The sequence below is a fragment of the Culex quinquefasciatus genome, chromosome 1 (genome assembly GCF_015732765.1).
Source record: "Culex quinquefasciatus strain JHB chromosome 1, VPISU_Cqui_1.0_pri_paternal, whole genome shotgun sequence".
NCBI classification, from domain to species: Eukaryota; Metazoa; Arthropoda; class Insecta; order Diptera; family Culicidae; genus Culex; species Culex quinquefasciatus.
The window spans coordinates 76758555-76774747 of NC_051861.1; the positions used below are offsets into that span (position 1 = coordinate 76758555).

The following is a 16193-nucleotide window of genomic DNA, read 5'->3' on the forward strand; positions in this document are numbered from 1 at the left end:
GAAAATATGATTTTTTAATGATAAACATGCAAATTAATAATAAAGGTAGGGATGATTTTAAGACTGATTGCAATCTGACCTAAAATTTAAACTGATGTTGATATATTTTTCTCGCAGCCTCATTTTCCTCAATTCAGCTGCACCTATTAATTAATATTTGCTTCAAAAATGCAATCTGGCTACCCTGCTGGAATTGAACTGGAAACGATTCAAAAACCAAAAGGGCCTAGTTCATTCAATCGTCAGCTGTCACCGCGACAGGCGCTGTCAACCTTGCTCAAGAGTGGTTTCGATAAGGTCGTATGAATTTATTTGAAAAAATCTAGGGTTAGTTTTAAAAAGGTCCTAAGCGCTAGTCGATCAGTTTTCGATAAATATACGAATTATAAAAGTTAAAAATGCTTTGAATTGTCATCTGCACGTCTTTTAAATGCTCTCTACTGGAAAACAATAAAATAATCGACATCAGCGATACCCTCTGACTCGATTCCTTAGGCAAAAATAAGTATTAAGGTTTAAGGGTCGCTTTTTATCGTTGTTGTTTATATGGGGAAAACGCAAAAATGTATGCAGAAAACATCGTTTCAGTATTTTCTGCCAGGTGGCGCAGGTCTTGCCCAAAATTGTCCAAGTGTAAGATTCTCAACTTTGCCGAAGGGTGCAAAACGATCCGAGATGATCCTGATTTTAGGTTATTTTTAAATATTTTCTTATGTACTTCTTATATACCCAGTATATAAGCCGATTTCTTTTCATCGCATTGCTAATAATTCATCAGGATCAACTCGGATCGTTGTGGACCCTTCGACAAAGTTGCAGGGAATTGAATTTCCAACAGGATCTCACACTTGGACTATTTTGGGCGAGACCCGTGCCACCTGGCAGAAAAATACTGAAATGATGTTTTCTGAAAACATTTTTGCGATTTTCCCCATATAAACTTTAACGATAAAAAGCGACTTTTTAAGGTGAAACGCCTCATCATCACCAATGTCGATGTGTTAGTGCGATGTGAGTGTATTGGAACGATGATGATTAACCGATTTGGCTCAAAACAGGCACAGTTACTTATTATTGCCTAAACAATTGAACCTAGGGGTATCTCTTGAGATTTCACAAAAAAATATTTTTTCTTGCCAGCTATTAGGCTTATAATTAGAAATACAGGTATTTATAACGTATTTTTACACAATGGACAGCGTTGTCTTATAATAAATTACACTTTTAGATTACTGCGTCAATCATATTAGAAACACAAATAAACCATAAATTTGATCAAAATATTTCGATTATTGTTCATTTTTCCTTATTCTGAAGTGTAACTGTATCTCCAGCTTTGAAAATTTATAAATTTTTGTGGGAATTTAAATCATTTCGAAAAAAACAATCTAAGAGATTTTGAAAGAAGAGGTGTGTGAAACAATTTCGATGAATGGAGAGCTAGTTTAGTCAAATTGCAGCTTTCAGACCATCCCGGATCGTTTCCTGCAAGCTCCGGAAAGGAGAGATAAAATGAAATCATTGCAACTGTTAGAAAAATAAAAATCTTCGAAAACAAATTGTGGTATTGGAGGTAAATGCGATGTTAACTATGAGGATGTAGTCTAATTTTGTACTTTTATATATTTTTTGATTTGAGACATAACTAGTTAAATGGTTTATTCAACACCTATAATATAATCAATTTTGAAACTACGCCCCTCCTAGCCGATCCGAACGGTAGGCAATCTTGTCAAATCTTACATTGTTTTTTAAAAGTGAAACATGTAGTTAAACTTTCTGTCAAGCGACTGTAAAGTTTAACATAACAGATGCGAAAGTTTCACACCAAGTTACAAGCTATAATCTCCCTTTAAAATTTCTTGATTGTTTAATAGGTAATATTTGAACTTCAGCTCTGCGTATAATAACGTCTCAACCAAGGGGCTGGAAACTCTAATATTACTTAAGAATACTGAGTATACTAACGATATTCCAGTATACTTATTAGTATACTAACCGAAAAGCAATAAACTGTCAGTATATTAAAATACTCTCAGTATATTGGTAAGTATACTGGCGATATGTGAAGGAAATAATAAGTATACTAACATATATTTTGATATACTGGTTAACATAATAATTATAGCTCTAAGAGTTTCCAGCCCCTTGGTCTCAACCCTTTTCTATATTCTAATGCTTGAACATTTAGTCGTAAGAATACGCAAATTGGAAAATAGGACAGCGACTTGCTAAGGATGCGTGAGTTTTCCATTCAATATAATTAAAACACGTTTTCAAATTCAAATCAATTATTTTGTAATAATTATTTAAATTCTGAAATAAATATTTTCCAATTTAAATCGTGGATAGGCCCTTTGGTTTATCAACCCGAGCTTTTGTAAGTGTGCGTTTTGACGCCGCACGCCGCAATTCAAGTTGTCAAAATTTCAACCAATCAGAGTGTGGGTCCAAAATAGGTTCAACGATGTCTCCAAAATACATTCAATAAGTCCAAAATGCATCCAAAAAATGTTTTACTTGAAATTCCTAATGCAATGAAATGGTTAAATTATTTTCAATTTTCAATAGTACACTTTGTTAAGCATAAATTAAGGCACAAAACAATCCTGAAACGAACCAAATTAGTTAGACCGTTCCTGAGAACCATGTGTGTAGCCGCAAACTGCCTCCAGGAAATCACCCACCACGTGGGAGTGATCACGGACCGCGACGTGCTTCTCGCTTGTCCGCTTGCTGAGATGCGACTGCCCGACTGGCAGCCGCACGCTGTCATCGAGCAGTTCCCTGTTGTCACTGCGAGAGTGCAATAGGCACTCTCTACATAGACTGGCACGCTCTCATGCGTGTGCCCACACATCTCCCTTCCTCTCTAAAATAAAATAATTTGATGTAATGTTGAATTGTACATATTACATCTAAAACTAACATGGGCAAGTATCTATAAAAATGTTTCGGATAAAAAGGTTCCTTTGTTGTGTTCCGGAATGGCGAATACCAATTTAACACTTAGGAGTTTTTTGTGTTCGCCGCGGAATCTGACTAACACTGGATTATTAGTCCAGTGCGCGGTTTAATTGATCCATACAGGCTGACAATATTTCTACCATCACGCTTCGCATTTTCTCTTATCACTCGTCCGCCTAAATACATTTTGATCAACGCTTGTTAAAATAAATTTCCTTCGCTAAGTTTTCCGAAGACTTCAAATTTCGCAAAAACTAATTCTTTCATCATTTTCTTCTTTTCACTTTTCACAAAGGTCATCATTCTAACATTTTCTAATTCTCTTTATGGCCGTCGTTTAAGATTCCTTCTAAAATCGGGCAAAATTTTTATAATTTACCTGTTCCGTTTCCTGAGTGATTAAATGATTTAAACATTCTCTCTAACATAAGATCTTGTTTCGCATAACTAATCTGTTCCCTCTTTTCTTTTGAGTGGGATGCCTGAACACACTTTTGTCTTTTTCTTTCCCAATGGTTCATCAGACTTCTCTTTTTATCTTTACCGTGTGGTTCACATAATTCCACACTTCTCTTTTTTCTTCAAATAGCCCGGCTTCTCTCCTTTCCCTTTGACGAGCGGTTCACCTCTCTATGTTAATCTATCTATCCCTCTATCCTTCTAAACCTATCTACTAAACTCTTTCATTCTCTAACTCTGTCCTTATCTAACCTTCTCTCTGTCTAATTTTCTCAACCTCCCCTGTCTCTAACACCCGGCACCCAGTTATTGTAAACGATAAACCTAAACTAGTCACGGTAACCTTCGATTGATCTTTCTCAAATCTTAAATTATTTAAACCCACATTAAGGTATTTCCCAGACCCGAAATATTTTAGCAGAGCTGGTTTTGCTAGAATGCTGTAAGAACATCCAGCTTTGTGAGAACTCTGCTAGAATTTTGCTAGAACGTGACTGAGTTGGCATGCTTCATTTTCTGCGAAAACCAGACTCTACATAACCAAAATGTACAACTTAATGAAAACACAAGTCTAAGAAAACAACTAAGCCATTTGTTACGTTCCTGGCGCACTCTGAGCGATTTAAGCCACTCAGTAGTTCGAAGCACATGTTTGAACATACTCACAATCCTCATCCACCGATCAGCGACTCTTTTTTTATTCCCTTTTCCGATCGGTCTCTACGAATGCACTCTTCCTTCTTCGTTTAAGAGTGGGCTTCTAAAATACACCTTTCTTTTAACTCTACAGAGTGGTCTGATCTACCGCACTCTTCTTGTTTATTTTTAGTAGTAAGCGCTAACTTTTCTTTTCCCTTTACTTAAGACGATCGATTTTTTTTTTAGAAATTATGACTGCCTAGCGGTCCTCAGAAACACGCTGTGGTGGTGCGGTCTCAAACTCTTCCACACCTTTGAGTAGACCCTCAAACTACACTCTTTCTCATTCGAGCGGTCTCAAAACACGCTTTGGTGGCGCGGTCTCAAGCTCACACACACACCTTGGTGGTCCATCAGACTTCACCCTTTCTCGTCCGAGCGGTCCTCAAAACCTCGCTCTGGCGGTGCGGTCTCAAACTCACACACACACCTTGAGTGGTCCAACAGACTTCACTCTTCCTCTTCCGAGCGGTTCCAAAACTCGCTCTGGTGGTGCGGTCTCAAACTCACACACACACCTTGAGTGGTCCATCAGACTTCACTCTTTCTCTTCCGAGCTGTTCTCAAAAACTCGCTCTGGTGGTGCGGTCTCAAACTCACACACACACCTTGAGTGGTCCATCAGACTTCACTCTTTCTCTTCCGAGCTGTTCACAAAAACTCGCTCTGGTGGTGCGGTCTCAAACTCACACACACACACCTTGAGTGGTCCATCAGACTTCACTCTTCCTTTCCGAAATTCGGTCTCCTGACCTCGCACCCATACATACCACAAACTTTTCCATGCGGCAAATCTTCTCCGAAGGTGTTCTTTACAAACACTGTGTCATTTCTCAACGACTACTATTTTCTCATCACTAACGCACAACACCAACCGCAATAAGTACGGCACTTACCCAAACAAACAAAAATATCGGTACAGAAACGCAGTGTGGGTGATTTCCTGGATGATTTCAAAGTGAAAACTGCAGGATTTGCTATAAAAAAGTAAGCAAAATATCTGCCACGGTCGCCAAAATGTGTAGCCGCAAACTGCCTCCAGGAAATCACCCACCACGTGGGAGTGATCACGGACCGCGACGTGCTTCTCGCTTGTCCGCTTGCTGAGATGCGACTGCCCGACTGGCAGCCGCACGCTGTCATCGAGCAGTTCCCTGTTGTCACTGCGAGAGTGCAATAGGCACTCTCTACATAGACTGGCACGCTCTCATGCGTGTGCCCCACACACCATGCGAAATATGTTAACGCTTTGCATAGTAGGTCCAAAATAGGGCCATATACCCTATTAAAACTTGGAGGAAAGTGCCAAAAGAAATGCCAAGAAATTGCTCAACAAAAACTTTCAAAAACAAAGAATTTCTATTACATCCTCATCCCTCCCCCAAGCATGGCCAAATTCCTCACCGGTTGAGAAACACTGCACTATATGAATGTCAGGAAGGCAACTAATGGTGGATTCAGTAACGTTTCTATCGAAACGTCAGTATATGACATACGAGAAAATTGCACGATATTGTCAAGATTGATGGTTACAGTTTTGGTCATAATTTATTTGAAAAAGTTATTGTTCGTGACAAAAATATCGTCACTTGGTGCAGTTGAATAAGGAATACATTTTATTAAATTCTACTTGCTCTACTGAAAATACCTAGAAATGGATAGCAAATCAAAAATCAGTAGATGGAACTTTCACACTATAACTTTGTTATTGTATCTTGTATCAACTATACTACAAAACAATTCAATTGCAACCTCATCTGGCAATTGCAAATTTCTGGCAACACTGCAACGGAAAGGTCAGCTTTTGTTTTGCTCCTCAAGCATCGTTAATTTATTAACGTTTTTCGCGTTTTATCTCCTTTATTTTCATATTTCCGGCCGTCGGAGGTCATCTACGGATCGGGACAAGTGGGGGTTGAACGACACCGGTTCCACCAGGACAAAAACATCCCCATTTTTTGCGACGTCCTCAGCGGCAAGTTTGAGGTTAGGATGACGAGCAGACGATCGGTGAACAGCAAGGCGGGAAAAACCAGCAAGCCGCAAATCGACCAGGAGGCCATCTCCCAGCAGCTGCAGGAGATTTCGGCAAAGCTGTGCAAGCTCGACGAGTTGGAAAAACTCAACAAGGACCTTCAGGGCAACCTGTTGAAGCTTTCCCATCGCGTGGACGCTGTCACCGCCGAGAACCGTCTCCTCAAGCAGGAGATCGCGGATCTCAAGCAGGCGCAGCTGCAGGACGAGATCTTGATCAAAGGGTTCAAGCTGGAACGCCCGGAGCAACACCGGGAAGTGTTCCAGAACGTCTGTAAGGCTACTGGTTTCGAAGCACCAGACGTCAAGGAAGTGCGCCCCCTGGTGTTCAAGAAGAATCAGCATACGGACGCTGTTCTGGTCAAGTTTTGGCGCGTTGAGGACAAGAACCGGTTCATCAAGTGTGTGCGGTCAATCAAGAAGCCACTGACCCCGCGCGACGTGAACGTTCGATCCAAAAGCAAGTTCATTCTTGTGCAGGATCACCTCACGCCGGAGAAGTTGCAGCTTCACAACAAGGCCTGGGATCTGACGAAATTGGGTCTGCAGCGTCCGTGGTTCTACAGAGGTTCCACCTGGATCAGTCATCCGGAGTCCAAGAAGCCGTTCCGTGTGGGTGACTCGAAGGACGTCGATGAAATCGAGTTCATCCTGTGCACGCGCGAGGACAACGGCCACCCAGACTTGAGTGAGGTAATTGAATCGGAAAATTAACTGCTCGTAATTTATGGAAGATTTTGAGAACTTAATTGATCAGAATTTTGAGTCATCTAATTTTTTGTTTCCTAGTGTTGACGGATATGATCGGGACATTTCCGATTTTGCGGGTTTTCTTTTTGTTCAAGTAAATGCTAGAAGTATAAGTAATATTAACCGTTTTGATAAGCTTAAATTTGCTCTTCACAAGTTGCCACGTAAACCAGATGTGCTTGTTGTGAGTGAAACATGGGTTTCCGTTGATTTAGTTCAACTATACGATATTGATGGTTACGAATCAACTTTTTCTTGTCGTAAAGATGGTAGAGGGCGGTCTAGCTGTGTTTGTGCTTAAAAACTCAACTTTTCAATTATCAATAGTTCAGAAATAGTCTCTGCAAATAACTCGATAAATTTCATTCAAATTAAAATTTTTAGTGATAACGATAAATCTCTTCTTGTTTCTTCTTATTATAGGCCACCAGATGATAGTATTTTAACTGATTTTTCAACCATTTAGAAAGTACATTATCTTCAAGTAACTCCTTACACATACTCGTAGGTGACATAAACATAGATACTAAATCCTCTTCTACTAAATTAAACGATTATTTAAATATCTTATCATCATTCGGTTTTTCGATAACTAACACAAACATAACTAGACCATCCAGTAACTCAATTATTGATCATGTAGCATTTAATTATACTGAACATTTTTCAATCATTAATGATACCATCCATAATCCTGACAGTGATCATAATTTTATTGTTACTTTAGTTCCATTTTCTCCTCATTTATTACCAAACACACCTAAATTTAAACAACACATCAATTATTGTAGATTAGAGCAACTTCTTGAACTACGATTTAATCCAACCTACATGGGCAATTATGATGATCCTAATGAATTTTACAATTATTTCCTTTCGACTCTTAACAGAACTTTAACAGAATGCACGACACAAATCGAACTAAAGTCAAAACCATCAGCAGGGTTGTTACGGACGGCGCGGATCGCGCGGATGGCGCGGATGGCGCGTATCGCGCGGATCTGGCGCGGATTTGCTGGCTAATTTTGCTCAGGCGCGGATTTCGCGCGGATATCAATTTGATAAACAAAATAATTGATAACGATAGAATTTCTTTCAAATTACAAAGAAAAATATTATTAGGAATTAAATAAATTAATTCTTTTTCGTTGAGTGCGAAAATATCAGTTTCTAAGAAGTTGTTAATGAAGAAAATTTTGTTCAAAAATTATTGATTGTTTTTTTTCTTAATATGAAACTTCGAAATAATCTTCAAGAAGCGATTTTTTTAATGTATGGAGATTTGTTATATTAATTCAACATAACATTACAACTCATTATTTTAAAACATCTGCCTTACAATTCAAATAAATATCAAATTTTATTAAAATCAAAAGAACAAAATTCGAAAAATTACAGAATTTTAAAAATTTGAAGCAATGAAACTTTTTAGATTTTCTATGTTTTTCAATATAAAAATTTAAATTTTTAAATTTTTGGTTTATTAAAAAAAAACAAAACTTCTGTTACCACTCTGATTCAGGTAGAATTGATTCTACTCCCAATGGAGCACCCACAGTCGAGCAGTTTTTGACATTTCGCTCCATAAAAAATACATTGTACAAAAAAGCAAAAACTGCTCGAATGGAAATGTTCCATTTGAAATTTCAGAATTTACATATTCAAAAATAAAAAATTAGAATTCATAATTTGAAATTGTCAAAACTTACAGACTTAAAAAACCTAAAAAAGTACGAATTATTAAATTGAAAAATTATGAAAATGTTACAATTGATTTTGTTATTTTTATTTTTTAAGGAAAGTTCTTAAGTTATCAAATAAATTTTTTTTTAAATTATTAGATTATTAAATTATTTGATTATTATATTATTATATTATTAAAATTATTAAATTATTAAATTTTTAAATTATTTAATTATTAAATTATTTCATTATTAAATTATTAAATTATTAAATTATTAAATTATTAAATTATTAAATTATTAAATTATTAAATTATTAAATTATTAAATTATTAAATTATTAAATTATTAAATTATTAAATTATTAAATTATTAAATTATTAAATTATTAAATTATTAAATTATTAAATTATTAAATTATTAAATTATTAAATTATTAAATTATTAAATTATTAAATTATTAAATTATTAAATTATTAAATTATTATATTATTATATTATTAAATTATTAAATTATTAAATTATTAAATTATTAAATCATTAAATTATTAAATTATTAAATTATTAAATTATTAAATTATTAAATTATTAAATTATTAAATTATTAAATTATTAAATTATTAAATTATTAAATTATTAAATTATTAAATTATTAAATTATTGAATTATTAAATTATTAAATTATTAAATTATTAAATTTTAAATTATTAAATTATTAAAATATTAAATTATTAAATTATTAAATTATTAAATTATTGAATTATTAAATTATTAAATTATTAAATCATTAAATTATTAAATTATTAAATTTTTAAATTTTTAAATTATTAAATTATTAAATTGTTAAATAATAAAGTTATTTAAATATTAAATTATTAAATTATTAAATTATTAAATTATTAAATTATTAAATTATTAAATTATTAAATTATTAAATTATTAAATTATTAAATTATTAAATTATTAAATTATTAAATTATTAAATTATTAAATTATTAAATTATTAAATTATTAAATTATTAAATTATTAAATTATTAAATTATTAAATTATTAAATTATTAAATTATTAAATTATTAAATTATTAAATTATTAAATTATTAAATTATTAAATTATTAAATTATTAAATTATTAAATTATTAAATTATTAAATTATCAAACTATTAAATTATTAAATTATCAAATTATTAAATTATTAAATTATTTTTTGCCATTTTCTTAGTTCGGATCATTTTCGGAGTCATATTTTAGTTTAGAGAAATTTAGAGAAGGAAATAATAGAAATTTCGTGTTTCGATTTTCCAGAGTAAAGTTTTGGCGAGAATTATCAAGCACTAAATACCTAGATTTTATAATTTGGTGATTTATTTTATGGCTTTAATTTTTAAAATTTTCGAATTTAATTTTTTCTGAATTTGTTTTTAAAGCAACGATATTTAAAGTGTTGTAAAAACGCTAATATTGTTTCAGAAATGGCAAAAGATTCCATTTGGTACAGGTGCGATATGAATCCACAACTGATCAACGGTACTGATCCAAATGCCTTCTGTATTATTCTTTTTTCGATTAAAATTTCATTCATTATGTTACACCCTTTTATTTTTTTTCGCGATTTTTTTTTATATGGCGCGGATTTCGCGCGGATTGGGTTTTGGGGTCGGCGCGGATCTGGCGCGGATTTTTTCTCGACTTTTCCGTAACAACCCTGCATCAGAAATCTGTCCTTGGATGACTGATGGTTTAAAAACTTTGCTGAATTCATCGAAAAATCTAAGAAAAAAAAGAAAGAAGTTTGTTTCACTAGGTAAAAATACTGATAATATTGACATAAAAATACAGAATCTAACTGAAAGAATTCAAAATTATAACAACACATTGAACAAAAAGTACTACATTAACAAATTTGCAAATGCCAAGAACACAAAAGAAATTTGGAATAATATTAATAATGTCTTAGGGCGTAATAAAAAATTCAACTCACCATCTGAAATGACCCAAACTCTTCCTTCTGGCCAACAAGTAAAAATATCAGAAAAACAAGAAATCGTGAACGAATTCAATAATTATTTCACTTCAATTGGAGAACAAATGGCTCAGAAAATTGTAATTAACCCGAATGATGATATAAACAAATTTGAAACGTTGAAACGAAGTCAAAGAACTTTTTTCCTAAATCCTACTAATGAAACTGAAATTGAAAATCTAATTAATTCGTTTAGTAACAATACTGCTAGTGGCTTCGATAAAATTAGTGCTTTCCTTCTTAAAAAGTTAAGTCATGTAGTTTCCCCTATTCTTTCTAATATTTTCAATTTGTGTATGTCTCAAGGCATTTATCCTGATAAATTAAAAATAGCTAGGGTAACCCCAGTTTTTAAAGCAGGTTCCCCTTCATTATTTAACAATTATAGGCCCATCTCTGTTTTGTCTGTCCTCAATAAGATATTTGAAAAAATTCTATTCAATCGCTTAACCATTTTTCTAAATAGTAATAATTTTCTCTGTCCCCAACAATATGGTTTTCGGGAAAAATCATCTACATCGAATGCTGTTATTGACCTCGTTAATATGATTCAACTTAACTTAGATAATCGCGATGACGTTCTTGGTTTATTTTTAGATTTATCGAAAGCATTTGATACAGTTGATCGAAAAATATTAATAGATAAACTCAGATATGCTGGCGTTCGTGGTATTGCTTTGGATTTATTTACTAGTTATCTTTCTAATCGTGCTCAGTTTGTTTGTATTGATGGAATACATAGCTTGCTAACTTTAGTAAACGTGGGAGTACCTCAAGGCTCTGTGCTTGGTCCATTGTTTTTTATTATATACTTAAATGATTTTTCGTTACTTCCTCTTAAAGGGGACTTGAGGCTCTTTGCAGATGATTCTTCTCTCTTTTATAATAACAAGTCTACAAACATGAATGATCTTAATTTGCGAGACGATCTAACAATAGTAATCGAATACTTTAGATTGAATAAATTAACATTGAATATTAACAAAACGAACATTATAAATATAAAAAATTCTTCACGTTCAATACCCAATAGTTTATCTCTCACCACAAGTAAATTTCCAGATTTAGAAGTAGTCTCAGACACTAAATATTTAGGTATCATTCTAGATAATCGTCTTAATTGGTCAGCACATATCAACGCTCTTATACTAAAACTTCATAAAATCACTGGTATCATCTTTAAAATAAAGCACAAGCTTCCTCAAAAGTTCTTTTCTCATCTATCATTCTCTATTTCATTCTATACTTTCCTATGTAACAGCTGTTTGGGGTAATGCATGTGGTCTTCTTATCAATAAACTTCAAGTAGCTCAAAATAGAATCCTAAAAATCATCTTAAATCTTCCTATTCGTAGTCACACAGTCGATTTGTATGTAAAGAATAATATTTTACCTGTCAGGGGAATATATGTGTTTCAAGTTTGTAGTTTCATTTACCTTTGCCTAAATAATAAAACCCATAGTAATACTAAATTTGTTCGTTCTAACCATCAATATGGTACAAGATATCACGATCTGTTGAATCGTCCTAACGTAACCACAGTACCTGGTGAGCGCAGTATAAATTTCAATGGAGCTCAGCTTTATAATTATTTTAACAATAGATTTGGTAAAAGTTCATCCTTAAATATCTTCAAAATCAACTAAAGCAGTGTTTGTCCCGACCTGACATCATAGAAAAACTTCTAAAGTCCGTTAATATTTTCGCTTAATTATTTTGTTAGTTAATTCTCCGATTCATTCCCTCGTTTGTATTTGTATCCATCTTGAACACATTTATCTTGGTAGTTTTCTTTATTTATTTTCAGCCGCTAATCGCCAGAAACCGAACTCCTTAAAAGGTCTACGCCGATGGAGTTCTGGAGCCAGCCGCATCAACTTTGTCGTTACATTTTTATTGAATTTTCAATGACATGTAATCTACTTAATTTGTATTTCACATTGAAAAGAAACAGTTTTTTCAGTCAGCACTTTGCTGGCTTTTTCTGTCAAAAAATAAAACAATCTCATCAGATAACAGGTCGTAAATTCGATGGTTCTTTGCAGTTCCACCACCTGAGCCAACCATTCTCGGATAAAATCGGGATCCCATTGTGAAAATATAGGAAAGTTATTGCTCAATCAGCATGACTTCTGTGTTGCCGTTGACACAAACCAGCGAGCACCAACGTCGAGAAAAGCAGAACCATTTTATTCGATTGCATTCTGCAGAAAAGGGAAAAAAAAAGAAAATACACGAAACTCAACAACATGTAATCCTCGTCTGTGTAACTTGTTGACGGTCGTCTGGTTTCTCGGAACAAGTGTGAATCAACGACAGAAAAAGGGGAAAATCCGAGTGTGTGAAAGTAAAAGGGCTTCTGAAATGGTTGCATAGCACGCAAGCCAAGAAAACCTCCTCCAGGTGCGCCTTTTTCCGACCAAATTGCCAGACATCTAGACTTGGCCCCAAATGCCAAGGTGGAAAACAGGAGCGGAGCCATTGACTTCATTCTTTCTGATTTGTGTGTGTGTGTGTGGGAACGCGGCACAAGGATCATCCATCACCCCTCAACCGCAAACTGGCGAAGAGAAGAAGGTTCTCTGGCTTGGCTCACAAAAGTTGACTTGGTGGTGGCACTGACACCGTTGACCTGGATAATCTACTATCTCAGTAGCACCATCTCCTTCCATAAACGGGTTCTCTTAGTCGAAGGGTGGAGCGATTAGGAATGCCCTCGACTTCATCCCTCCTTCTTAAGGATCAAGTTCAATTTCGTAAGAATTGGAAGACTGTGTATTTGTGGCGAGTCGAGTAGCAACGGGAAGAAAAGTTGGAGCAATTCCAGCCCAAAACAGGAATTTTTCAGGTACTTTTTTCTCGACCCTCTCCGATTTCAATGAAACTTTGTAGACATGTTATCCTACGCTTATATAAGCCATTTTTGTGTATATGGAGCCAGTTCCACACGATAATGACATTTGAGAAGGGCGTAAGTGTTTTAAATATTTTTGTAATTCGGAATTTAAATATTTCTGTATCTCGAAGCCGTTGCATCGTATCAAAAAGTGGTCAGAGACAAACTTGTAGGAAATTTGACGGACTTTTCGATAAAAATACACTGAAAGAAAACACAACTTTATGAGATTTTTGATTTTAAGTTTAAAAGTCAAATTTGAGGAGCCCACGATTTTTCGTTCAAAATTTTTGTGAATATAGCCTAAGATGTTACAAAAAGACTCACGAAAAATGCAGGATGGAGCAACTCACCTAAAAAAATACAAAAATCATTTACTGAAACTGTTTTTTTGAAAAGTGCTCTAAACGTCAAAATTTTCAAAAACCGAATACGGGAATCGATTCTCCAGACAATTTTACATAATGGTCAATTGTCCTAAGTCCAATCCTTGTAAAGTTGCAGCGGTTTTAAAAATAAAAATGTTGAAAAAATAGGTTTTTTCATGGTTTTTGGCAATTTCTATATGACAGACTTAATTTTTCAGTCTCGTAAATATTTTTACCGGAAAGCTCGTCAAATTTCCCATAAGTTTGTCTTTGACAACATTTAAATTGGATGTATGAGCTTGCAGATATAAGCTAATTACATTGCTCATAATTGAAAACATCATATTTTTTCAGTGTAGTATAGTAACCTGGATAGTAAATTAGCTTATATCTGTAAGCCCATACATCCAATTGAAATGTGGTCAAAGACAAACTTATGGGAAATTGGACGAGCTTTCCGGTAAAAATATTTGCGAGACTGAAAAATCAAGTCTGTCATATAGAAATTGCCAAAAACCATCAAAAAACCTATTTTTTCAACATTATTATTTTTAAAACCGCTGTAACTTTACAAGGATTGGACTTAGGACAATGGTCAATATGGAGACTTTTATGTAAAATTGTCTGGAGAATCGATTCCCGTATTCGGTTTTTGAAAATTTTGACGTTTAGAGCACTTTTCAAAAAAAGGTTTCAGTAAAGGATTTTTGTATTTTTTTAGGTGAGTTGCTCCATCCTGTATTTTTCGTGAGTCTTTTTGTAACATGTTAGGCTATCTTCATAAAAATTTTGAACGAAAAAAAATCGTGGGCTCCCCCTCAAATTTGACTTTTAAACTTAAAAATCAAAAAATCTCATAAAAGTTGGGTGTTTTTTTCTTTCAGTGTATTTTTATCGAAAAGTCCGTCAAATTTCCTACAAGTTTGTCTCTGACCACTTTTTGATACGATGCAACGGCTTCGAGATACAGAAATATTTAAATTCCGAATTACAAAAATATTTAAAACACTTACGCCCTTCTCAAATGTCATTATCGTGTGGAACTGGCTCCATATACACAAAAATGGCTTATATAAGCGCAGGATAACATGTCTACAAAGTTTCATTGAAATCGGAGAGGGTCGGGTACAACCGATTCCCTATTTGGCATGGAATTGCTCGTTGAAAAAAAACGTGAGAAAATTTAGGAGTTATGGGTGCTGTACTAATTGGATTATTTCACAATCAGTTTCATCATGTTTAAAAGTGCAGCAAATTTTAAGCAATAAAAAATAACATATTTATCAGTGTTTTTTTCATCAATTTTACAAGTGAAAAGAAGCCTTTAAAAAAACAAAAGCACTGACATTTATTGGTTTGTGTCTCTGCTGAACATTATCCGGCCTTTACTTTAGTTTACATGTTTTTATAGCAAACTTATTCGATTAATACGTACGGACTTTTTTTTCTTAATTTAAGCTATTTATCAAAGACACCCACCATCTCGTTGATTCTACACTGCAGAGACACAAACCACAACCTTTGCTTATTTGTTTCTTCTAATCTAGAGTTTTTTTTTATTTCATCCTATCTGTTACAAGTTTCTTACGCAGATTTTTTCTGGGTGCAAAAGTTAGTGAGTAATCATAAATTTCTTTATACAAATAGTTTACTACCCAAATACATTTTTTTTAAAGGCGTCGAAAAATTCTGAGAAGTTGTTGTTGAAGTCAAACACATCAACTTATTTTGAAAATTCTTTTCTGAGCAACCAACTTTCTCACTTCGCATTACATGTTGGTTAAATGATTTCAGTAGTAAACCCCTTTTTAAAATAACAGCAATACATATTTTTGCTTCAAAACTTACACTGACCTACAAAAAATGACAAAAATGACTGCGCATGCATGAAGCATAAAGTTGGGGTCCCTAGAATCTCGTGCATTTTGAATTTTGGGGACCCCAAACTTTATGCTTCCCCTCGAGTTGAGTCTGCGCAGAAATTTTGTTGGTCGGTGTTATTTATATACAAACTTTAAAAGGTGCAGGTGGGTATGTAATAGACATGAGCAGTATGACAAAAAAAAAACAAAACAAAACCAGTAAACTCATTTGGAATTCTGAAACGGAATTCGTAAACGATTTGTTCCAAATCGATCCAAAAATTCCTTCAAAAGATTTCTGAATTTTCATACATCATTTTTGTATGGACAGCTGTCAAATTTGTATGCAAAAGGAGAGGAAAGCCGGAGGTTATTCTCTGTTCTACGGTCCTTGACGTGTGGTCAGAGGTGCCTTGAATGCCATATGCAACAGTGGTGATGAACTTGTTGTT

The 16193-nt window shown here is 34.0% G+C and overlaps 2 protein-coding genes across 4 annotated transcripts in view; both read left to right on the forward strand.

The window, feature by feature from the left end:
- Positions 1 to 16193, forward strand: part of LOC6051834 — a 113178-nt gene that overhangs the window by 95183 nt on the left and 1802 nt on the right. The window lies entirely within an intron of this gene.
- Positions 5922 to 12548, forward strand: LOC119765396. 2 transcript variants are annotated; one of them, XM_038249182.1, is made up of 2 exons: positions 5922 to 6852; positions 12423 to 12548. In XM_038249182.1, the coding sequence occupies exons 1-2, from the start codon at positions 6118 to 6120 to the stop codon at positions 12450 to 12452; spliced, it is 765 nt and encodes a 254-aa protein (XP_038105110.1). In that variant the 5' UTR covers positions 5922 to 6117; the 3' UTR covers positions 12453 to 12548. The 2 variants fall into 2 exon arrangements, 1 of the variants encoding a protein (XP_038105110.1); XR_005276694.1 differs by lacking the exon at positions 5922 to 6852 and adding an exon at positions 7375 to 7413 and having other exon boundaries at positions 12423 to 12500.

What these genes read in the sequence shown, in the direction of transcription:
- LOC119765396 (XM_038249182.1), top strand. Translation starts at nt 6,118, where the DNA reads ATGACGAGCAGACGATCGGTGAACAGCAAGGCGGGAAAAACCAGCAAG. An exon ending in GCCACCCAGACTTGAGTGAG is followed by an intron (nt 6,853 to 12,422) that starts GTAATTGAATCG and finishes ATTTATTTTCAG; the next exon opens with CCGCTAATCGCCAGAAACCG.